A 26,213-nucleotide genomic window follows, 5' to 3' on the forward strand; every position below is an offset into this window, starting at 1 on the left:
ACATGCACCTGTTTAGACTGTTGTTTCATATTCCCTTCTGCCATGAGAGCCTTTTGAAATGCCTGTTTGACTGAAATAGACCCTGTTGTTCCCACACACTGCTGCTTACTGCTCTCCATCCTGCAATTACCTCCCATTCCCTCTCTCTCTCTCTCTCTCTTTCTCTCTCTTTCTCTGTAGCAGAGCTGGAGCGTTGTTTGGCATCCCTCCTCCTCTCCTCTCTTATCACCTACCTGCATTCTTTTTCTCTCCATCAACATCAAATGAAGGAAGCCCCCCCCTCCTCCTCCCCTCTCTCTTCTCCCCCCCACACACACCTCCTCTCTCTGCTTGTGTTTGTTTGTTTCATGTTGGCTCTAGACAGGAAAAAAGTTGAGGTGTTTTGTACTGGGAGACGCAGCTCTTTCTCTCTCTCTCTCTCCCAGCTTTAATTCTGGATAATAGGAAGAGGGCTCGCTACTCTCAGTTCAATTATTGACAGTTTTCTATGCAGAGGTGTGTGTGTGTGTGTGTGTGTGTGTGGAAAGGAAAGTTGGGAGGTGTGTGTCTGTCTGTGTGTGTGTGCAGACATAAGGAAGAAATACGTACAAGTGACCTTTCCATCTGCAAATTTTCATCCAAAGCGTGTGTGTTTTTAGATTGATGATTGTTCTCAGCTTTTGTTAGTCTGTCAGGATGTTGTCGTGTTTCCTCTTAAATCGTCTCCTCTTTCTCCGCAGACACCAGCGCTTTGAGAAGGCCTTCCTCCTCGCTGTAGATTTAGACGCCAGAGACTTGTTCATGGTGAGTGAAAAGTAAATTTCATTTAAATTGCTCTCTTGAAAGAAATGTTACACTTAACCATGACAAAAAGGTAGCTGACATCATAGTAGAGCTGCAACGATTGGTCGATTAATCGATTAGCTGCCAACTATTTAATTCGCCGCCAACAACTTTGATAATCAATTAATCTTTTTGGATATTTTTTTAAGAAGAAAATGTCCAAATTCTCTGATTCCAGCTGCTCAAATGTGAATGTTTTGTGGTTTCTTGAGTCCTCTATGATAGAAAACTAAATATCTTCGGGTTGTGGACTGTTGGTCAGGACAAAATAAGACATTTGAGGACATCGCTTTGGGCTTTGCAAAACACTGATCAACATTTTTCACCATTTTCTGACATTTATAGACCAAACAACTGATCGATTAATCAAGAAGATAATAAAAAGATTAAACAATAACGAAAATAATCATTAGTTGCAGCCCTACATTACAGTAAAACCCACTATTGAATCGTTTTAAGTCAGTAAAGAAGGAAAAGCTCGACACTCTGTTAAGACTGAAAAGATTAAAAAACATCAGACTTCACCAAATGAATCACAAACAATATAAACACATAAACACAGTCGCAACACAGGTGCTCAGTGACTACAGAAAATATAGAAAGTCCTCTGGTAGACTGGAACACAAATTTAACCAAAACAGATTTTATTCAATGAAGCTTACAATTATGTTAAAGCTGTATACTTGTAGCCAATCGCAGCACCTCCCTACATAAAGTGATCCATACCAGAACCACTTTGATGACCCAGTGAGGCTATCAAGCAGCACTGTGTTCCGGCTCACTTACAATTTCCAAATGTACTCAGTTTTATTGGAAAATTCCACAGATATTGGGCCCCAGTAATCACAAACTGTGAGATTTTGTTGGCAGTGCTAAGCGACGTGTAACATGTCTTCCAACATTTTTCAAACAACCAGTGATATTGTTACTGACTGTTAATAGATCCCTTCATAATACACTTTCAATGTAATTGACGGGGGACAAAATCCACAGCCCTTCATCTGTGCAAAAATGTATTTAAAAGTTCATTTTAAGCCAACATGAGGCTTCAGTTGTGCAAATTAGTAAAATCAATTCAATATCTTTCTAAGTTATTGTCTTTATAAGTGCCAAATTCCTTCTTTTTTGCTTCTGTCCTTTCACTGCAGCTTTTACTGAGACATTTTTACTAAAAAGGACTAACTGTGGAAGATATCTGCCTTATACAAACACCTGAACTATTACATTTTGAGTGATAAATCTCAGTGTACATATTAAAACTTAACTAGTACTGTACTGTACAACCTATTTTAATCATTCTTTCACTGTTATACCCTTGTTGCTCTCATTTGCACATGACTTGTAACCCATACGTGTGTGTGTGTGTGTGTGTGTGTGTGTAACGTGTCAGAGAGCAGGTGTGATCTCAGTATGGGCCCCTATCTTTTCACAACCTCCATGGCCTCGGCTCGGCCTTTTCCTCTCCTCTCATCTTCCCTCTAACTCGCTCTTTCTTCCACTCCACGCTGAAATGCTCTTCTATGTGTTTGACCCCCTTTTTCATGGGGCCCCCTTTGCTCCATGCTTCACCAACACCCTCGACATTAATACAGACCCACACACACACACACACACACACACATACACACACACACACACACACACACACACACACTCCTCTTGCTCCCTCAATCACACTGATAGCACTGGTTCCAATTCCCTCCCCACTAAGTAGTGCTGCTGGGAAGCCGAATTGAAAAGGTGGAGTCGAGTCTGTGGACCTTGAAAGAGCGCAGGGAAGGGGGGGGGCAGAGAGGAGGGGAGGGGGTAGCGGTGTAGATGGAAAGCTATATGACAAATGCAACAACAAAAAAAAGGAGAGAAAAGGCGAGAGAGAAAAGAAACAAGGTCTTGCTCTGTAACTTTGGAGGCGTAAAGGGATGAGTAAGGAGGGAGAGGAAGAAACAGGAGATGATCCTGGAGACTGAGGTGGAGACATATTTGCAAATAATTCTCAGTGTTGAGGCTGAACTGATGGGTGGAGTCAAGCACATCAGGGCTATTCAGCCCGGGTGAAGCAGGCCAAAAATGTTCCAGCTACAGTGATTATTCTCATAGAGCCACATATACAATCATATATATGCACTGTATGTGAAATCCTTAAACTTACTGGGCCTCAGTCATGACATGTTTGGTCATATAGATGTGATCTTAACTTAAAATTCACTTTTTTTCAGTAATATACATATTAATTTTTTTTTAAATTCTGAAATTTAGCATTTCAGAGACACTTCTACACTGATATTCTCAAATTCTTTTCATATTTTGTTGACCGTGAAATAGAAAATAAAGTCCAAGTAACCTTTGTAAATTCAAAATGACAAATATTCCAATAGATTAACTACTTTAAGTATTTTTATCATGTTTTCAAGATGCTTTTGTGTGTCACACGATTACCAAATTGTTGATTTGCTTAAACGTTCAGTCAAGTTCTTCACAGGAAAAAACAGGAATAATTTGGATCTCTGCAACATGCAGCACGTGTCCTTGAAGCCAGAGGTGTGACGTTGTTGTGATGTTATCCAGAGCTTGTATGTGTCTCTTCACACTGCAAAACCTAATTAGAGGTACTTATTTACTCGTCTGTTTTCATTTGTGTAAGAACTGTCTGTGCCCCTCCTGTGGCCCTAATGCTCCTTAAAAATCAAACAAGTATAGTGTTGATAGCACACAGACGACATCCCTCCAGATTTTCAGTTTCTCTTCTGACACCTAAAAAATATTTTGCTGAAAATACATTTTCTGGAACGAAACACAGTTTTAAATTAAATCAGCTGTATACACTCACTTCATGAATCAGATGTAGGATTTTACTATTTTTCTTGTTAATTTTATGAGAACAAATGTAAGAGAGAACATAAAAAAGATGTGATCGAGCCCCTTTGTGGACAGATGCAACAGATATTTTCAAATCCTTTCATCCCAGATCTGTAACAAAGTTAACGATGAGTTACAACAAGCAGTTTCAAGCACTTTCTTGCCTCATCGACCAAGAGAGCGGCATCACATCACATCCGAAAAGAGCGACAGAGAGAAAAAGAGAAAGGAAAAAGATGACGTTGACATTTCACCCCTCGCTCTGTCCCTCGCTCTAATTAGGTTGTGTTGTTGCTTTAACCTGCTGGTCGGCTGATTGAGTTGAGTTGGAGGGGGTTAATGAGGGCAACCCCCATCCTCACCCAACTCTTTCTAACTTCCAACTTGCCCACAGAACTCAATAACGCACTACTGACTTGATAAAATACACACACACACACACACACACACACACATATACACACAGATAACGTGCCTTTACCTCTTCTGGAAACGCCCAGCATGATATACCGCCCCCCCCTCCCTCCCTTTATCACCCGACCCCCATCCCCTCAAGCCCCATTGTTTCCCAGCTAACAATGGAGGCCCTCCAAGTCTTTCTCTAAAAAAGAAACCTTTTGTTAAAATGAAACACTTTAGTGTCGGGCTAAATTGAGGGGGAGGAGGAATTGTTGGTAGGGGGGTGTTTTGGCGGTGGTGCAGGTTGGGGGGTGTATGTAGAGGTAGTAGTAGGGGGTTACTGAGTCGTTTGCATTTTTTTTTTTTTTTTTTCATAATTGGCGCTGTTCTGTAGCTCCCTAATTAGCCTTTGATAATGAGTTGATAATGTAACCAATTAGGTCATTCGTCAGCCAAGTCAAGCCGAGGACAAGTTGTTTTTTTTTTCCCCTCCCCTTTTTTCTTCTTCTTCTTGGGTCTTTGGCTCTTGATGTAGCTTGTTAATTAAATCAAATTGTGTGATAGCCGAATCTGATGACGGCTCTTTTGTTCCCCAATGAGGGCTTGTACTGTTTCTTGTTAGATACGCTAACTAAGCTAAGGCAAGCTGCGTCTGTTAGGTTCACCCCCTATCTTCCTCCACTATCTGACGCCAGGCTCGGCGGCGCTGGAGGAGGAGGAGGAGGAAGAGGTATCGCACGTCTTCGGCAATAAGCTCATTGTTGTCGCTCAGATGAGTAATTTGCCTTATTAAAACGTTAAGTCCTTAACACCTATCTGATAGAAGTGTTAGTCAAACACAAGGCTCCTGGATAACAGGTGTGTCAGAAAACAAGTGTGTGTGTGTGTGTTCAGCAAATGTGCTCATGTCCAGGGATTATGCTTATGTTAATTAGTGAATATGTATTTTCATGTTTGCATACTTGTGCCCATGTGGATTTGTGTCCAGTCTCCTTGTCAATATTTGATTTGACTGTATGTTTGTTAATAAAGGTTAAAGGAGAATTCCAACCTAAAACATTTTAGCCCATGAACTGGAATTTCTGGGACTAACTGGAAATTAAGTGTATTTTTTTTATTATTTCTGCAGATAACTGGCTAAATGCAGGGGCCGCAATGTAGTTTGATAGCAGAGAACTTCAAAAATAATCATCAGGATTTGATGTCAGTCTCTCAGAATCAAAGAGCAAAGGCTTCTCTCTCGAGCTGCCTTTTAGTCTGATGTTTTACGTGTTTTACAGGTAGAAACACATCTCGGAGGAAACACAGAGAGACGAAGGCTGTGCCCGAAATCACTCCCTTGTTTATTTATTCACTGTTCCCTCAATAGTACTACATCAAGATTTCAGACCCTTATAAATTATCATAATTTTGAGTCATCACCAACAGTAGTGTGGTTAAACTGTACACATCTAACAATAGTAGCACATGATGTTGCATTTTTAAACAAAAAGTAATATTGCTTTGTCTGTCAAAGCACTTTGTAAACTCTGTTTTTAAAGATGCTATATAAATAAAGTTACTATTTATTATTATTATCTATGCTATGGACATGGTTTACTTATTTATTTGTTTAGGGCTCTATATAGTGCATCAATTTTACACATATAATTCTGACACTCAAATATAGCAAATAAGGAGTGATATAGTATATATTTTAGTGACGAGGCTTTTTTCATTTGAGCACGGCTAGGTGTGCTGTCATGTTGTTTTAAGCACATTTTAAATGTCTAGCTGACCAATCAGATTGCTTGGTTGGAACTACCTGTTGTATAACATGCATTTACACATGCACGTCTCACTCTTTTGCTGTTACTACAAAACCATTGTTTCTGTTATTCTCTCTACACCGATAGCAACAAGTTGTTTCCCGTTATGTGTGAAATCTTGAATGGCATTGTCGGAAATGCATGAAATCACAAAAACTGAAGTCAAAGCTGTCAGAGCAGGTGTAATAATCAAACAATAACTACAAAATAGCTCCAGTTTTAAAAATTGCACAATTATTATCAAGTGCAGGTGGAGTGAAGGGAGCATTCTTTAAAATGTCACAATTGTGCCACTATTGGTCACATGTCAGAAACCAAAAAGGTCAAAAAGTTACTCTGTATACCAAAAAAAAAAAAGAGCAAATCCACATTGTATGTTCACGTATGTATTTCCCATCGATCCTGTTTGACAGTAACACAGCCAACATGTTCGAGTGCAAACATACAGCAGACGTGAGCCCTTCTATTAATGTGCTGTAAGCGCTGCTGTGTGCCAATTAACCTAATCCTTCATTTATTTGGAAGTAACCCAAATATCAGTCAATATCGGGGTCTTAGCGTCCACCTCACCCCCCTTTCCCTCTACCCCTCCCCAAAAATGGCCCTCTAAAACGCCCCTCTTTATCAGTGCGGTTAGCTGGCGCGCTGCAACCCCTAAAGCTCTTATATAAATAAGATTAGTGTCGCGTTTGAGCGTTGGGGAATAAGAGGTGTAATATCTGATGGTTTTATATGCAGTATTATTGTTATCCCTTCTTAGTCGGGCTGATACTCCTCTCTCTCTCTCTCTCTCTCTCTCTCCTGCTAGTTCTCCGTTTGTCTCTCTCGCTCTCATTTCACGTTTGTTCATTCGTTTATTCTTTCTCTGGGTCTCTCTCTCTCCAGATTCAGACAGTATTATGAGGAGCTAAGCTGGAATAAAGCGCCCCGGCATCAAATGTTCATATTGTTCTGTTCTGTCTGTCATACAATCTCTCTCTCTTGCTCTCTCTCTCTCCCTGCTGCTTCTCTCGCTCTCACACACATGAAAAACCCTTGTTGTGAATTTTGACTTCTTCCCGGCTTTTATGTCTTGTTCACCCTCTCTCTCTCTCTCTCTCTCTCTCTCTCTGCTCTTTTCTTCTTTCTCTCTCGCTCACACTCCTCACTATCATTTCACTATAATGCCTCCTCTCCTGTTTAATCTTCTGCTGCTCTGTTTGTTATCAATTAGGAAGCCTCACTCATATCTAATTGAGGGGCCATGTCCTCGTTCACAGCGGCTGAATTAGCCACCTCAGTCCTGGGAGCCGATTTAGGTCCTTTTGAGGCCATTTTGTTGTCAGCCATTTTCACATTTCCTCCTAACTCCTCACCACAGAGGGCAGGCACCACACTATAATTACCCAATCTGTTCCCATTCATACTCTTCAATTTCAGCACCTCTCTCTCTCTCATTCTCCTTTACTCCCCCCTCTCTCCCTGCCTCAATTCCTCTCTGCTCCCCATCTCTTTTGGAAACCAGCACCCCCCTCTTTTTTTTTTTTCCTCTGGGGGTACAAAAGCTGGGTTACAATATGGGGGTATTAGGGCCGGGTGCAAGCTCAGCTGGGGGCTGGCTTTAGCCAGCTGAGGGTTATCCATGGCGAGCCCTGAGTCACGGCACTGATGTCCTGTGATGTCGCTGAGGCGGAAGACTTTCCTTAACACGCTGTACCCTTTGATGGGCCCTCAGGCCCTGCACTCGGCCTGAGGAAACCCTGCGACCCTGAGTAGCCCCTCGTTGGGTGCCAGGATGAGGGTTTGATTCACTCTCAGTTCAATCACTTTAGGTTGAATGTTGCAGAAAATCTGTTTCCCTTCTGTTTAAAAATTCCACAACGTATATTTTTTATTTTTCTCACTTCAACTTACCCGATATCCACAGCATGTATATTTCGCTCCAGTCAGGGCGACATTTTCACACTGGGAGCTGCCCAGTACTTTCTTAGCATTTACTGCTGGTCACTGATGGGCTCCACTGGAACAAATGTGGCAACATGATGATTTTCTAATTAAATTGTGTATTTTTTATTTATTATTTGTTTATTTATTTGTGTCTTTAGTTATTTACTTCACAGCTGCTTTGGGAGATTAAAAAAAAGACGTTTCTACATGAAACTTTTATACCATCAGGAAGCTCCAGTGTTTGATTTTTACACTGAGAGCATTTAAAGGGACACAATAGAAGTTATTTCAAGACATCAAGACAGATATTCGTAACTATTGGTGGTCATTGATTCTAAAGTGAAGTTCTGATTGTTTGTATATCCTGCTGTATGATTGAGCTGTTATCATACAGTTCAAATTTTCCCATCAGGATGCACTTTTTAAATCTAAAATTAAATCAATTTAACATCATAAAACTATGAATTTGTTCAATTTTTTATAGGGGAATACACTTTTCTTGTTGATCTGGACATATAGATCCCATGTTCCTAATCCAAACATTATTGACATTGTTGAATGTATTTAATTAACATCTTTTAATTAGTTAATGTGCTAATGGGACTAAGCTGTGTCCCAGTTCCATAATAAATACTAACTGTATAAAGTGTGTACTAATGTTGTACTGTTTTTGTAGTTAATATACAAGAAATCAACAAACTAAAACATTTAATAATAACAGAAAACACTTTGACTGTCAGACGTTAATCAAACTGTGACTGACTAGAATGTCAAATGTCAAACAGAGAAAGAAAAATGTTTTTTTCTAAAAATGTTATATTTTATTTTTTGTTTTTCCTGTTTCATGTTTCACCATCATTAACATTAACAGTAGTGTAGTTTTACTTTTTTTACATTGTAGGAGAATAATGTCCTTCAACAGGATTCTCAAAAATCAAGTTTGCATATGTTGTTTTTTTTTTCAATGTACATTTTGTCTCTTTTCCATTATGAACACATTAATGTATATTCTCAAAAGCTGCTTAGAATGGATGTCAGACACAGTGCATGTCTCTCTTAAGATTTGAATTGAATCTGATTTATTAAGACTATGGTTTGAGAATTAATTTGTATTTTTCCAACTATTTAAATAGAAGATGAACTGACCTCAGCCTTGCTTGTAGCCTGGAGGGCCTTAAAACAGGAACAGTGTGGTTATTAATGAATAGTAAGGCAGCCTTGAGTATTAAATCAGCCACCCTCAGACATCATTTAGCAATATTATCTCTCTTTATGGCCGTGCGAGACTCAAACAGAGAGATACAGAGGATACACGCTGTTTCCAATATTGTCACAGGCTGATATAGTAATATGCTCGGCTGGATATGTTTCTCCGTAAAGAGAGAATACCAGCGTTTCTGAAAGGTGAACAGTCCCTCGCCTCCTCTCCCACTTTTGAAATGTGACAGATAACATCCTCCTAGTTCAAAACCGGAGAGACGAGGGTGTGGATGGAAGGGGGGGTGAGGGTAGAGAGGGGGGAGAGGGGGGCGCGAGCAGGCTGATTTCAAAGTTTTTTGAGGAACCGGCATTTCATCCAACCGGTGCTCTTTCTGATGTTGGGCTTCAAACGCCTCATTTTTTTTTCCTGTCATTTCATCTGTTTCTTCCTTCTCCCGCCAAAACACCGCCCCCCCCCCACCCCTCCAAAAAAAAAAAAAAAAGAAAGAAAGAAAAAACCCTATTGTCATTGGAGCCTAGATTCATTTTAGATTAACGTTTGCGTTTCTTTCTGTTTTGCATTACCTTCAAAGGACCTCCATTATGTTGCCAGCGATAAGGGCGAGGTGGTGTTAGCGGATGTGGCCAAGACGAAAGCGAATGAAATCGAGGCCCAGGCCATCGCAGGCAACGGTAAGAAAATAATCATAATGTCTTAACCAAAAAGACACCAAATGTGACTCGTTATTTCTCCTCACATCTGAGACGGAAGGTGGACGCTCGATAACCTCGGTAACTCACCCACTCCGACACACTATTCTCACATCTGACGCCAGGTATTTTCTCAGGCTCTCACCCTAATTTAATAGAACCAAGGAGAATTACATCAGATCACGTTTGACAGATTAAGAGTGTAAAAATGGAAAACTCACATAACCTGTAGCCTTTTTTTTTTTAAAAAGACATTATCATCTATAGTAACGATTGAAAGTGAGATACTGAAACAAGCTTTCATTGCATGTTTAGAGAATTAAATGGAAGGTGTGAAAAAGAAATCTGATTAATCCGTTTTTATTAAGTGACATCAACCTTTACGTAACCACTAACAGCACAAAGAACAGTGGGTAAGTTAAGGTTTTTCACCAAATTGGATTTGAAAAACAAAAGTGTTTAATTTCAGACTAATGAAACACATTGAAGGCACCAAAGTGGTTTTGAGGAACCAGCAAGGGGAGGAAAACCAGCGAAGGCCCTTTTTTTTTTTTTTTTTTTTTTTTTTTTTGTCGTTACTTCAGGCTGTGCTGCTGCCCTTTGACAAACACTCCCGAGAGCACATACCAGAGGGGATCAAGCTGAGTTCCAGATTACACACACACACACACACACACAAACACACACACACACACGCAATTCCTAACAGAGGTTTCTAAGGCCAATGGGGGAGCAGAAAACATTCAAATTTGTGAGGGAACTAGATGAACATGTCTGATGAGTCCTTCATTGATGCTTAAAATACACCAGAAGGCTATGTGTGTGTGTGTGCGTGAGTGTGTGTGTGTGTATGTGCGCGCATTTGTGTACTCACAGACAACCAAATGAGGCGAGAGAGGTATTTAACTCCACCGTATAAGGTCAAACCCCGAAGGCTGAGTGTCTGTGTGTTTGTCGGTGAATGAAAATGAGCGTTTGTGTAACTGTGAGGCCTGTTTGCATGCAGTTTCTTTTGCTTTTTTTTTTTTTTTTCCTAATGTGATGCATAACACGCACACTCCTCCTCATAAGCCTCTTAATTATGTCCTCGATGATTTACCTCCATCACCTGCAGCATGTCCTATCCTTGGACAACAGCAGTGCAGAGAAAGGAGGGAAGATGAGACAGAAGAGAGAGGAAAAAGAAAGGATGAGGAAAGGGTGAGGACAGAAATTAAGAGGAGGAGGAAGCAAATAAGGGAAATAAAGGAGAGGAATGAGGAGGAAAGAATAGATAAATACAGTAAATAAATTAAAATTTGGGCAAGAATGAAGGTGAAGGAAAGAAAAACAGACAAGAGACAAAAAATAATGAAAAATTAAAGGATGCATGAATATATAGAAGGTGAGAAAAGAGAAAATAAAGTAAGAAAACAAATTAATAAAAAGGGATAAAAGTATATAGATAGCTTCATTTATTACACACAGACACACACACACACACACACACACACATCAGTGTGTTACATGGTTTGACTGTGTTTTGAAACACTCACACATGACAAGGATATTGTCACCGTGTCACAGCCAGTTGTGATGACGCCTCTCTGCTTGTGTGTGTGTTTGTGTTCAAGTGTGTGTACATCTATTTGTGTGTGTGTGTGTGTATGTGTGTGTGTTTGTGTGCTGTACAGTTGTGTGTCACCGTTCAGACAAGCAGACAGAGCATATTAACGGAGCTGAAAAGACAGGTCATAAATAATGAGCAGCTCACTGCAAGCAGAGGGCTCCAGTGAACAGGTGTCTCGCTTTACACACACACACACACACACACACACACACACACACACACACACACACACACACACAAACTCACACACAATCCCTGGCACTGTCGTCACACACCACCAGGATCAGCTCTGGCTCCCAAGAACACACGTGTGTACAAACAACTTATGTAAACATACATATAAAATGTAACATCTTTTAAATACTATAGAATAATGATATATAATAATATATAGAATTAAGAAAGCATAATGTGTGAAAATAACAACTAATTCTTGCAGAAGTTTTGAAAAACATACTGTTTGTCTTTTCTAGTTAGTATTCATTTATCATTAGCAGCAAATATGAAACAGAGACACATTGGAGAAGAGTTTCTTTTTGTGTTCAGTTGAGATTAGTTTTGTTCTTCAAGGATAAAGCAAATAAATGTCCGTATTTTTTGTTATAATGAAAGAAATATTCTATAAAAACCGAAAAATAATGAAATCTCATTATGAAACATTGCTCCTCAAAGCAAGACTAGCAAACGGAAAACAAATATTTGCTCTCGGATAAATATTTGATCTCTGACATGGTGCGTGTGTGTCTAACAAATAAGTCGGTATCAGGGTTGTTCAGGACAGTAACCTGCAGTTGTTGTTGCAACTGCTTTGCAAATGAGTTGAAATGCTGCGAAAAGGCTGTTGAAATACAAAGAGCATCTACAGGTATGTTTGGTTGATCATCAGAGTGGATGGAAATTTCCGTGTGTTTGAACTCATAAAGCCAGCGTCCTTCCGCGCAGACTGAACACACACTTGTGTCATCAGTCACATGCTTTTCAAACACGCGTTCCCACGGTGCAGCTACAGTGACCTTTGGCCCAGACCGACAAACTATCTGTTTGAACACACACAAGCGACTGAAATTTGTTTGTACTCAGTCATAGTCACACACCACAGATCCAGTTCAGAGTGGCCCTCGGAGTCACTTGTTTGTGTAAATACTGTATATGTACTGTATGTGTGTTGCACACATACATTGTTAAACAGCCTGTTTTGTTCATGCAAAGCAGGTGAATCCCTACTGAGGACTCAGAGGCCCAACATGTCCTGAATGACCTGCATCAGGTCAACTTCTTGTTATGAAGGCAAATACACACACATTCACCGCACATGGACGCACACAAACGCAAACATACAGTATTATTTTAAACTCTGAAATTAGATGTAAAGATATATTTCACCATATTTAAAACAACAGTCAGGAGTCCATATAAGCACTGAGGGTTTCTTGCTGTTATCAATATTTCCCTCTGTTCATACTGACATTAGAAGATCTCTACATAATGCACTTACAATGTAAACGATGGGGGATAAAATCCATAGTCCTTGTTTTTAGAAAAAATTTATTTAAAGTATGAAGAATAATACGAGGCATGTCTGAGTTTGTCAAATGAAGAAGATATCTTCAACAAATACGGTCTTTTTAGTTAAATTTTCCCTCTTGGACAGTGTCTCGATGGACACTGTTTTCCTGTTCAGCTGCAGTCGAAGGATCGTAATAAAATGAGGGAATTTGGCTAAAAAGGCTGTAACGTTGAAAGATATTGACTTGATTTGACTCATTTGGACTGCTGAAGCTTCATATTAGCTACAAGTAAACTTTTAAATACACTTTTGCACTGAAGGAGGACTGTGGATTTTGTCCCCCATCACTTACATTGAAAGTGCATGATGGAGGAATCTCTTGTCCAGTATGAACATGAGGAATAATTACAGCAAGACAAACATGTCAATGTTCATTTGGGCATCTGAACCCATCCTTTTAAACTAGATTTTCCTGCTGCTCCACATTCAAAGAGCTCAACAGTAGCAGAGCTAATTTAAAGTGCAGCGTAATTACCTAAAAATTACAATAATATTGATACTTGATTGATCTTACTGCCCTGATCAGTTGACAGTCTCTCATCTCTGGATCACGCTGCCCCCAAATAGCTGTTATTCCTTACTGATACCACACTAAGACATTTACATTTAACATAATTCCTTTAAACCTGCATTTATACATACAGAAAGTCCTTCAACTAGCACAATAATACTTAAGTTGTGAGCAGTTTGTAGTTTATCGTACCACACAGATTTTAGTTTATTTTTTTAGATTTATGTTTTATTTTGTTGTGCGTGTGAAAGTGATGCAACAAGTATTACACTCATGCTGTCAGAGGAAGTGAATTACAGAAAGGAATGTCCTCCAGGTTGTAGATAACACTTACATAACTACTAAAAAACATTCTTCAAACATTATAAGCAATAAAAACAGGAGAAATAGTTGTTTGTAAGTGACATAATTCTGCCAGTAGACTGATGTGATTCTACTTGATTTAAATTAAGCTCAACTCATCAAGTAGATTACTAGTATGAAGATGTATTTTTCTTTTTAACCCCTCCAAGGGAATTATTTCATTTCCAGTGATCCTCTTCTTCATCAGGAGGATGACGAGCTCCTGCTTGTTTGCATTGAAAGGAGCTCGTTGATTAGGGCGTCTGATCAGGATACTTCCTGGTTGCCTCCCTGTGGAGGTATTCCAGGCACGTCCAACTGGGAGGAGACCCCCGGTCAGAACCAGAGCACACTGGAGGGATTATATATATCCCACCTGGCCTGATATCCACCGGGAAGAGCAGGAGGACGTGACTGTGGATGTTTGGGCTACTTTGCTAATCCTGCTGGCATCACGACCCAGATGTGGGAAGCGGGAGATTGAAGGATGAAGGAATAGATGGATGGATGTCTGCCTCATGTTCACAGTTTTACACATTCACACATGGGGATTAAGTGCTTTTCTTGCTCAAAGGCAATTTGACAGCAGTAATTGAAGAACATCATTTGCCAGTTTAGCAGTCAGACAGCAAAGTCCACGTCTCTAAAGTTGAGGTCAGCGGGTTTTTAGTTCATGTCCTCAGGACTCGGAGTATTTAATCTGCAGCTGCTTTACACCTGGAATTAACTGCAATTAACCGCCCAGTAGGACGGAAAAGCAACCCGCTGTGCTTTTCTTGAGGAGCAGGAGTGAAAACAGCTGATCTAGGCCATCGGCACCCCGGGTTATTTCATTTCATTTCAAGAAAACGTCAAAACAAGTTGATTTGCATTAGAATGAACATATCTCTTGCTATTGTCTGGACGATTTCTCACTTGTTCTCTGAAAAATGACTCAATACCGGATCGAGTGGTTCTTTTTTTGAGGTGGATGTCTTTTGCGGCGCACCAGCATCAGTCCTGGACTTGGAATCAGATTGGGCAGAGACACCGGATTTCTATGCACATCTTCTCATATTCATGTGCGTCTTTTGTGAACCGAGATGAACAGAGATTCTGCCTTCGCTTGTACACACACATGCACAAAAGCACACAATAGGGGACACACATCTCAGCTTAGAAATGGTCCCTTTTATAACAGCATTGGAAATCGCTTATAGCTGTCTGGCTGACAAGTGTTTTGATTTGGATAGATACGGCATTGTGAGAGGCAGAGTAGCGAACAAGTGCGAGGGAAGGCTTCTTTCTCTTCCTCTCTATCTCTTTTCTTTTTTGAGTAGCGTTTTGCCAAGAGGAGAAGCCAAGTTGTGTTGCCTGATCGTTCCGTCTCCCACTCACAAAGGCTGATGTGACTGCTGGGCCTTTCAATGGGCAAAGAGACAAGAGCTTTATCTGACGATCCACTTCTCCACCTCCTCTCACTCTCCCTGTCTCTCTTTTCTTGGTCGTTATAGTAAAAGCCTGTTAGCTCCGGTGTGTGTTGAAGGAAAAGCTGCATTTGTCTCCCGCTCCCCTCTCAGCTGTGTCGATTTCCTCTGTTCCGCACAAACCTCCGTTTACTGTTCGACTTCTCGTCTCATTTCAGAAAAAAAAAACGTCAGTGGCATGAAACAATATTGTCAAGGCGTGAAATCCGAATCAGCAAAAACCTACACCCTGCATATGTAAAACAGTTTAAACAAACCGTATAAAGATGATAAATTATAAGGCTTAGAAACATGCAGAAATCAGACAAAATCTCTGCACCCTGTATTAATCACTGCCAATAAAATGTAGTGGAGCGATGTTTCAATCTCACTGAGATCGATGTCTGGCTTTGTTGGGTGAACAAAGTAGAACATGCTATATACAGATGGATGACAAATTAACAGAAAAAAGCTGAATAAATATATATGCTATAGCTTTCATCGTCACCAGAACCCACTTTGAACACCTATGTGAGATTTTAAAGTGAAAACCACCCTGTGTTAAACAATGCAGAGGGGCTGCGTTGGTGGGGGTACCAGTGAGACAATGAATCACGATCCAGAAAATCCAGTTGGAGTAACGGATTAATGCGTTTGAAGGCATGTCGGACGCCAAAACACTTTCTGATACTCACAGACGGGATTTCACAACTCTGGAAAGTTATCACAGCGGCAACTAACGAGGTAAACGGTAGAAACACAGCGTTCACCAGGAATGTGCGCTCGCATGTGTATGACGCAGCCCTTTTAATTCATTTGAATGGGGTCGGCGCGTTGACGAAAGATAAAACAGTCACCGCCGTGATAACCATCTAGAGTTGTAAAATCCTGTCTGTGAGTATTACAAACTGCTCTGTGTGGTATTTTAGCACCTGATAAACCTTTAAATGCATTAATCTGTACGTATAACACCACGCCCCCACCAACGCAGCACCTCGCATTGTTTTAACGCAGAGCTGTTTATAGTCTGAATGTAGCTTTAGAGTGTTCACCGCCACCATCAACAAAGCATCAAATGAGGGAATATCTTATAGAAAAATGCTCTTCATCCCTCCAGTTGAGTTCAGAGACTTGGAAGAATCTTTGCTAAAAAGCACTAAAAGCTGTTTTGGCAGCTCGTGGTGGACCAACCCCTAACAAAGATGCTTTCATGTTGGTTTTTCCTTTAATCTGTCACCCATCTGTATATACGGTCTATAAACAAACATAAGGATTACTTACAGTGGCTGCAGAAAGTATTCAAACCCCACTTCACTTTTAGCTCACCTTAGAGCAGAAACAGTAGGAAAATACTATATGACCAATCACATTATATCCACTACATCAAAATATCATAGGAAGTAAGTAGAAAAAGGTTTAATTGTATATTGATAATATATTTGTCGCCCTCAAATGGTTTAAACGTAATAAACAATAACATAACTGAGAATCTGATGTCATCAGTGCACTGGACTTGGTGTCTGTTTACTCTTGTTTGTTTTTGTCCCTCAGGTTGTGTTAAATATATGCGGCCACAACATACAGCGCGTTTCTCTCACCTACAGTTTCAGTTTTCAGTTTGAATTAGCTTTATTGGTGACACGTACATCTGAAACATCTTAAACATCATCATAATCATCGTTGTTGCCAAAGCTTAGCAGATTAGTCGTAATAATATCATTTTATTCCATTCTGAGCTGAATAAAAACTGTTTTTCTCACTTGACGTGTTACTTTTTTTATTTATCTCTTCATGTGTGTGTGTGTGTGTGTGTGTGTGTGTGTGTGTGTGTGTGTAGACCCTCTGAGAGGCAGAAACGGTGTGTATGGTTCCAGCATCGGGGACAGACAGACGGAGAGGAACCAGAGCGCAACAGGACCTTCGTACCCAAACACTCCCACAACACAGTGAGTTACATGTTCCTGTATATGTAGTTATGTATGTGCGTGTGTGTGACTGCATATTATTGAGTGTGTATGTGTGTGTGTACTCTCCGTACTCTCATAATACACAATGTGTCTCTTTTCATGTTATTTTGAAGACTTTTACAGAAGAGTGAGTCTGTTTTCATATTAATATTACAAACAATACAAATGTATCTCATTTTGTTACGGTAAATGTTATTACTTAACAAAATATTTAGTTCAACTTGTTATAAATGAAGCCCCCAGACTCATTCTGTGTGCGGAGGATTCACTGTTTTACTGTTACATGTCTCGTCCCACTGCGACTCACTATTGTCTGAGTATAAATTGTATGAGAGTGTCAGTGGCCAAATGACCCAGCTGCAGCCTAAAAGCCTTCACTCCCAGTGACATTTCAAATGTCAAAACCACATCAGTTCCGGGTCTTACGCTTCTAGCCATCCCAGCACTGAAGCCGTAGCTGTTTAGCCACATTTAAAAACGCCACCGGAGTCCATTTTCACCACGGTTCAGTCTCCAGAGTGCTGACAAAACTCACTGTTTCAGAGTGATTGTTTAATACACTTGTCTTTGTGAATGACGTGTTGAAGCAGTGTGACTAAAGACACACTGAAAGCATCCCTCTCTTTGTCCCTGCCTCTCTCTCTCTCTCACACACACACACACACACACACACACACAAACAGATACTTACAAATATAGCCATCCACGTCTCTATTATTGTGGGATGGAGGGTGTGTGTGTGGGGGGACGGATGGAGGGGGGGGGGGGGGGTTTGATGGAGGGGCATTCCTTGTCATACCCCAACTAACATATTGGAGTATTTATATGGGATTTGTGTGCATTAGATAAAAAAGGCGCTCTTGTTCTTTTCATCCTCATAGGCTTTTCATGGCTGTTTGACTGTAACACTGATGACTCTCTGCTACCCCTCCACCTCCACCCCTCCACTCTGCGTTTCTCTAAGCCCCCTCCATCCATCCCAAATCCCTTCCTATCGGCCAATTTAAACAAGCTGGGTCCAGAGAGAGAGAGAGAGAGGGGAAGAGACAGAGAGAAATACTCTGTCCTAAGCTCTTTTTAAAAACAGTAAAAGGAGCGAGAGGAGGGGAAAAAAAAGAGTGGTAAAGAGGGTTAGGGCGATTTGGCAGCCAAAAGCCCGGTTGTACTACCCCAGGTCTTCCCCTGCACCGCTGACAGAGGCTAAGAAAGCAGATCCCCAAAACCTCCCCAAAGATAATGGCCACAGAGAGAAAGAGACAAAAGCCTCTGTTTTTTTTTATTGCACAATTTCCCCCCTCCTTTACAACAATTTTATATATTGAAACCCTCCCCCCCCCCCCCCCTTCCTTTGTAATCTGGTCTCCGATGAAGTTTCATTGTTTCTCATGTGAAGCCAATGACAGCTTAGCTGAGATGGAGTAGGGGAGGCATTATAGCGCGGGCGTTCTCCCGTTTGGCTCGCTGAGAAAAGAGCAGAAACAGAGAGAGAGGCGAGCACAATGGCAGTTTGGGGGCTCCTCGCCGATTCCCGCATTCCCCCAAATCCGACTGTGTGTGTGTGTGTGTGTGTGTGTGTCTGTGTGTGTGTGTGGAGAAGTGAGAGAGAACGAGACGGGAATCTGGGACGCATCCCAACGTTCCTTTGATGGCTGCTGGCCTCTCTCGCTTATCACGTACTCGTCTGTCAGTGGCGTAAAGGAGAATGGAGGCTATTTTTATTTTTTGCTTAGCGAGGCCGAGGTAAAGGTTAGGCAAGTCAAGAGCGGCAAGGAGCCAAACATTTATATTTGTCAATTAAATATTCAATTTTTACGTATTTATTTGATATTAATGTCCAGAATGTGTAAGCAGGAGTAGCTTCAGTATCTCGCTGTGTTTGCTAGTGAGACGACAGATCATCGAACCGGATCCTAGAGCCAAAAACAGAAGCTCTGAGGTTACGCTTTAGTAACAGTTCACTAATCGACGGTATCAAAGTAATGAGCCCTGATCAATAAAAACCTGACATCTGCCTGTAATGATTGAGGCGAGAACATGATTTCACTCAACAGTGTCAGTTTGTAAAACCTGCAGAGAAAACTGACTCACACCACCTAGAATAACCTCATTAGTACGAATATTGTGTTTTATAGTATTTAAAGTTTTAGGACGTGTCTGCTAAGTGTTGAGTCTGGCCGGAGCAATTGTTGAGGAGGTTTAAGAATTTAAGAATTACTGTCCTTCAGATCTAACATAAATTTACCATTTACCATCATGATTTTAAGTATTTTGTGACTGTTTGATGGATTATAAAACTAGCTGAAAGTCACGTCAAACATGCACTGACATCTTTAATTGAGACACATGTGCAACGTTCAAGCAGCTCCTACATGTGTCCGCCATGTTTTATCTTGTTGACATGTGACTCAGGTATTGACTCAGATAATTAATGGACCTGGTTGAAGAGTCCCTGGTACCTGAAGATGGTCTAAATGACATCTTTCAAGTTTCTGTCTCTCAAGCTTTTCCACCCTGTCAATGAGGGTGAGGGGTGAGGAGTCAATGAGAACATTAGTGGCCAAAAATAAAGTCACTCTATGACTTTATTGATCAAGTGAAACAAACGTTCACACATTTGTCTTGCTGGTATAAAACAGCTTCTCTTCATTAGAAAATGGTAGTATGGTGGTATTAATGGAAAGTGTGTTTCATTGCTTTGATGTTACTCCTGTACACAACGTGCCTCTTGTGTTTCAGTGTCTGCTGACGTGACTACATGTTAAAGATTTTTTTAAAAAAGAAAGAAAATGGTAGTATCGGATGCACAATAGTCAACAAATCATTCATGTGATTATTCATGTAGAGTGTACATACATATGCTATAAATATACATACTGTATGTATGCATGTAAATCAGTGAGAGAAGAGGTAGACATACCAAACTATGAACCTGAAGTTGCCCTAGTGCACCAGATAGCAGTGCATTTTGAGGTTTGATTGACAGGTTCAGCTCTTTGTTACTTAAATGGAAAGTCATTTGATGTTACCATCTCTGTTTGCTGCAACACGCAGTGCATATTGCAGCTAAATTCAAGAAATTCACGCAAAACATTTTCTGGAAAACACAAGAAATCAGTTACTGAAGTAGAGAGTAGATGAGACGAGACGAGAATACGTGCATCAAAAATATAGAAAATCACTCCTGGAAAGCTCAAAACATGAAAAACTGTTAAGTTTGTATTGTTTGTCAAAGATAAGCTAAAATGTAAATGTGCAGTGTGGTTCTGTGTTTTCACAAATGCAGTTCTCTTTTTGTTTTTTAGTGCTGATGGAAGAGCCAATCAGAGGAGGCCGCAGGCTGAGAACATCCGTGTGACCGTGAACCCAGATGTCTTCAGGTCACTGAGGCAAACAGGTGTGTCTGTCTGTCTGTCTGTCATGCTTAAAACACCTGTATCTCTGTTGTGTCTGTGACAGAAGAATGATCAAAGACATGAGTTTCACCTTTGTAGGTCAAAAAATCACAAGAATATAAATAAGCAACTGAGCAGCGAGTCGTCCTCCAGGAGGAATGTTTAGGTGTATTCATGACACTTCACTTTCAACGAGCTGAAACATTTGGATCCTTTTTCAGTTGTCACACTGCTTTTTTTTTTTTAGCTGCAGAAGATTGACAATTTGTGTACGGTATCCTTTTTTCTCTTTTAAAGAAGTCACTCCTCATGGTTATATAATATTTGTTGTCATTGCTTACTCAACAATAAGTGATAAAGAGTGTAGAAGTCTTTATTCAGAAGTTAAAATCTGGGAAAAGGTTCATATTTGATAGTTACCTCATAGTGTACCAGTAGAGGAGCATAACAATTCAGACCAAATATACCATCACAAATGTTTTAAGCCGCTTATAACTGTGAAAAACTGTTGTATTTTTAGTAAGATACAATGGTTTCATCCTTATACTTACCCAGAATTTATGATAAATTCAACCATTTTTAAAACAATCTGGTTTTGTCTCATGTCTCGTTGCTCTAACTGCCCTCAATGTTGCTCTTAATTCTGCTAAACTACCTCCAACATTAAACCCGTCATCAGTAACAGCTGATGGAGAGAATCAGCCAGTTATATTAAATCACAGCCCGTCGTGTTCAGCATGTCGGTTTCAGGGCCACGTTTTGAAGCCCTGCAACATTCAGCCTGTTTTACTCTCTAAATGTAGCCTGAGTGCTCCTCTCTCCGGGTCTCAGATGTCTGAGATGACTAACTGGTCATTTAGGAAGAACACCCATTAAGAAAACATCACCACTCCTTATTCGCTTCTTCCTCCTCTCCTCCTTCCCGCTCTCTTCCATTTTTAATAATTCCATTTTTTTTTCGGGTGATTAGCAATTGTCTCACTACCAAATCGCTCTGTCATTTGATAATCCGGACTGTAGGCTATTGGAGGGAATTTGCATCACCATTTTAAATATCTGTATAAGGCACACAGGGGTTTTAATGTCAATCATAACCTTATTAACGCAGGGCTCAGAGCGAGAGAGATCGCCATGAGTGACAACGGTTTACATTCGTTAAAACCCAGAAAAGGCGACGTGTCCGACGTACTGAGTGAGCATGTAACCTGTTCAGGCATTCTGCGGCGTGTGTGTGTGTGTGTGTGTGTATGTTTATGTGCTGTAGGGCTGTCGTGTGTGATTATGCATGGATAATGTTTGGTTGTTGTACTTGTTCAAACTGTCACGGCTGCTTTACAGGAACGTCCAACATCTCTCCAACATCATCTGTCTTTTCATTTTGTCCCGCAGGAATCAGCGAAGGTGACAGAGACGACAGGAATGTAAGTCGATCGACTGAAATTTGATTTTTATTTTCGTTTCTGTTGACAGGATTCACAAACCTGTATCACGTCCTTCTACAGTTTGTAGATCAGCTGGGAAAAGTTGTCAGGAAGCATGTTATTAGTTTACAGACATCAGTATATTATACTGCTACTACAGTGTTTCCCAACCTGTAGATACAAGAAAAATCAAACTTCTGCTGCACAACATTGTTTATTCTTTTTATTACTTCACTTTTATTCGTGCATATGTCTATTTTTCAATAACTGAAATGAACTGATTACAACTCGTAGACATGCAAACTGTGACAAGGAGTATAAGTATTAAACGCATTGACAAAAGGTTGGGAACCACTGCTGCACTACACTAAAGAGAAATAAATTGTTTATAGGATATTATAATGTACAGTAGTTTGTGGTTTCCTACCTACAAATGTACTGATGCTGAAGGGTTGAAGACTTTAGAATGAATTGATCTGCATATTTTCAAATATTAAATCAGTTCAACCTTAAAGTTAACATCTCGTCTTTACCTGTTGTCCAACTATATAAAACAGGAAAGGAGCAGCTGTATTCAATGTATAAAACTAGTTCAATGTAGTGTTTAAGAAATATTGGATAGAATGATATAGTGCAGCATAATGTAGTTTAAAATTAAGATTCAAATCTTTATCAGCTGGGTGATATGAAGCAGCTGAGGACACTTTTAAAAGTAAAATGATGTATGAAGAACTAATCCAGGACACATTGGACTCTGTGTGCTGTTGTCTTTATATTTATACACTGTTCAGGTTTGTAAAACGTGATGTTTCTGTTTATTCTCTCTCTCAGGACGATGAAGACCCCGGGATGCTCCGTGTGGTCCATTTAGGAATGGTTTGAAAAGACTAAATCTTCACCAATAACAGGCTCATTTTGTCTATATTTTTATAAACAAAGCAGCCACTTAAACTTGTATCATTGTACAGAACAGCAGATGACTGATGAATCACACATAAGTATTATTAATAAATTACTTTTGTATTGAAAAACAGAAGCCAGAAGCCTTTATTTTCTCAAGTCAAAAACACTGACTGACTCTTAGTTTAGTCTAAACCAAATGAACCTTAAAAGAAAACAGTTACTCGCCTTAAAAAAATAAAAAAAACATGACATGAAAATGTTTTAAACCTTGCCATTAATCAGCCTGAAAAAATAAAGACTTGTATTATACTTCCATCACCACTGATATTGAATGTTCCAGGCTTCCTCTGTGTGTGTGTGTGTGTGTGTTTGTGTGTGTGTGTGCTTGTGCGTGTGCGTGCGTGCGTGTTGGCCGAGATTACGGGCCACAGTTTTATTCATGAATAGGAGCCAACCAGAGACTTTAAAGCATCGCGCGGAGCCCTTTTCCTGAACAGCAGCCATAGCCATGTCAGAGCTGTCGACGCGCTGCGCTCACCGACTAATCTGACAGCGCCGCGCGAGCCCTAATCCCTCACTGTATCGTAATCTATTTACTTTGCATTCTAAGAGGATTTCCACCAAAAAATATACAAGAAGCGATGTTGGAAATGGACAGAAGATCAGCGAGGATGCTTTTCTGCTCTCTCTCTCTCTTTTTTTTTTTTTTTTTTTTGTTTTGTTAGCTTTTTAAAAAAAAAAAAAAAAAAATCATTGTATGTTTTTTGGGAGTCAATCCCCTGCGAGAGGGATGGGTGAAAGGAATTACATTTCTGACTGATACTAATACTTCTCTTATGTAAACATCAAAATGTTATATTTCCCCTCTGATGATACAGTCACACTGCAGAGGCTGCTGGAGATAAGTGGCATCTGTCGTTGCCTTTAGTGCATCTCTTGACACGTTCATAATTTACAAACCAAGGCTGCATTATCTCCCGATTGTTTGACTTGACAGCTCGAATAAAAGCTGCAAAATTGCTTAACAGCCGAGCACAAGTTCCTCCCATCTCTCTGATGGCCCTACACAGTAGCCTTTTTTGACACGCAAACAGTGAAATCTCTTCTTTTCACAAAACAGGAAAAACAAAGTACGAGACCAAACGCTCTCCTCAGTTACCCTTTAAGCAATTATGTCAGCTTTGTAAAATCATAAATAGTTATGCTTCATTTAAAATGTGGCCAGCAGCTTTATTGTAAAACACCGCCTCACGCTCAAATCTTTTCCATCCGAGATGACTCGCAGAGATAGGCTTATTAGTGGTATTAACATACTGCGCGGCGTGCTGGAGCTGTGAAACGGCCTTGTTAACATTTGGAAATGAATCAAGCCTCCAGCACTTGCTATTATCCAGGTTATCTGTTTTTTTTCTCTCTCTCTCTCCCTCTCTCTCTCTCTCTCTCTCTCTCCTCTGTGCAACAGCTGTGCAGTGTTTCTGCGAAGGCCTTATCACATCTAATGATGGCACTGATTGGACTGATACTGCTTTCCCCCCTCAGGGCGAGGTTGTATGTTTTATAGGTTTGTTTCACTGATCTCCACGAGTGGGATCCCTGAAACATTATAGACGAATGTGTCAGTACCATTAAATACATCATAGAGACAAATTTACTCACAACTGAGAGTAATTGGGAAGGATCTTATTCCCAGGAAAACATTACACAGAATGGTGTTAAATTTCTCATTGTTATTGGTTCCAGTGGATACTTTGCATAAGAATCACAGTACAATTGTTTCATCAAGAAAAGTACTTAATTACGGTGCAAAATAGCTGTACTGAATATCTGTTTTTGCCTCTTGAGAAGCCTCAGAGACAAAACACATTATATTTTGATGCTCTATGATTAGAACAACCTGTTTTTTTTGCCTCAGATTGAAGTCAAAGAGAAACATAAGAGACTAAAAGTGAAGATAAATGTCATATTTGTGGTCGACTTTTGGTCAAATGTGCATAAGCTAAATGTTCTGTTCAGCCTCTCTAACAGCTAAAAAAAAAACATACTAATCGTTATTTTATCACCTTGATGCTTCATGACTTTGAGTAATTTCAGGAGAATTTCTTATAAACGTGATTCTGACGCCATGTTTCAGACGTCCGCCACAGAAAATGATGCATTACTTCTGTTTGGGGTCTCAGAGACCCCGACTGGAAAACAATACAATATATTTTTATATGTTTTATATCTGTGATTGTCGTTGATGGTACTTTTTATGCAGCACTTCACTTCCCAAATCCCAAATAAGTCTTATAAGGATTTCTGTTATTGGAGTTATATAAGTGACCCCAGAATAGATAACATCACTATATAAGACAACTTACTGCACATTTCTCTGTCTGTGAGATGACTTTTTGACAAACAAAAGTAGTTTTTTACATGCATTTCCCAATACCTTTACTACAAATATATAAACTAATATTTCCTTATTTAGTGGTAATAATGATGCTTTTATTGTCATTTTGGTGTTTTGTCACATTCATCAGATGTGAGAGTCTAGTTTATGGCAGAGGGAAGCGTTACCACCTCAATAATCTTCAATAAGATCAGAAGAAAAACAAAGTATTTACATTTTTATTTAAAGAGGGAAAATTGTTAATTTTGCAATTATTGTTACTTTTACACACAAACAATCAGCTATAAACTGATGTCAACATGACATAATGGTTCATTTTCTGTATAGCCAGTTAATCAAACTGGATAATACTTGGAAATTAACTAACTTTTCAGATTTTTAAGTGATAGTTGTATTTTCTTTTCCCAACAGAGGCCGACAGCTGTGATTGTTTCTGCATGTTTTAAAGGTCAAAGGTCATAAGTAGAGTTTAGATTTTCTCTACATAACCACAAAGCATCGTACACGGTCAGTTTACTGCCATCGTTTTTCTGAGTCGCTTCTCTTTGGCTTCATATGTGGAGAGAGAAAAGTTAGTCAATGAAGAGCAAACTAAATGAAGGAGGAAACGTGACGAACACGTCAGACAGTAATCTGTTGACACACGGAGTCGACGTCCTCGATGGGGAAACACTAAAGCCTGAAGGCCAACAAGTCTCCATTAAGCTTTCCCTGCGCTGGAGGGCTGCAGGAAAAGACAAGTTGTGACTTGGGACGAGGGTCCTCTGCATCGTTTCCAGATGAGATAATACGAGCCCTCTTCAAATACCTTTCCACCGCATCCCTCCTTATCCCCACGCAACTGATCTACAAGGAGCGGAGCAGGGAAGTGAACGGTCATTTAAGGTCAGATATGAGGGGAGGTGCTCAGTCCAGAAAAACAGGGTGAGGCAAAGTCCACAC

The 26,213-nt window shown here is 40.1% G+C and overlaps 1 protein-coding gene across 5 annotated transcripts in view; it reads left to right on the forward strand.

The window, feature by feature from the left end:
• The window catches only part of LOC122996823 (WD repeat containing planar cell polarity effector), an 82,643-nt gene extending 59,631 nt beyond the window's left edge, over positions 1–23,012 (forward strand). For 4 of the 5 annotated variants that reach the window (XM_044372548.1, XM_044372547.1, XM_044372545.1 and 1 more), the window contains 6 exons: positions 720–783; positions 9,605–9,704; positions 17,034–17,142; positions 20,466–20,557; positions 21,945–21,976; positions 22,808–23,012. In XM_044372548.1, coding sequence (XP_044228483.1) covers positions 720–783; positions 9,605–9,704; positions 17,034–17,142; positions 20,466–20,557; positions 21,945–21,976; positions 22,808–22,858 — 448 coding nt within the window. In that variant the 3' untranslated portion in view covers positions 22,859–23,012. Of the gene's footprint in view, positions 1–719; positions 784–9,604; positions 9,705–17,033; positions 17,143–20,465; positions 20,558–21,944; positions 21,977–22,807 lie in introns of those variants that run through there. The other variant, XM_044372549.1, reaches the window with a different exon arrangement.
• The last annotated feature ends 3,201 nt before the right edge of the window (positions 23,013–26,213 follow it).

The sequence above is a fragment of the Thunnus albacares genome, chromosome 14 (assembly GCF_914725855.1).
Source record: "Thunnus albacares chromosome 14, fThuAlb1.1, whole genome shotgun sequence".
NCBI lineage: Eukaryota > Metazoa > Chordata > Actinopteri > Scombriformes > Scombridae > Thunnus > Thunnus albacares.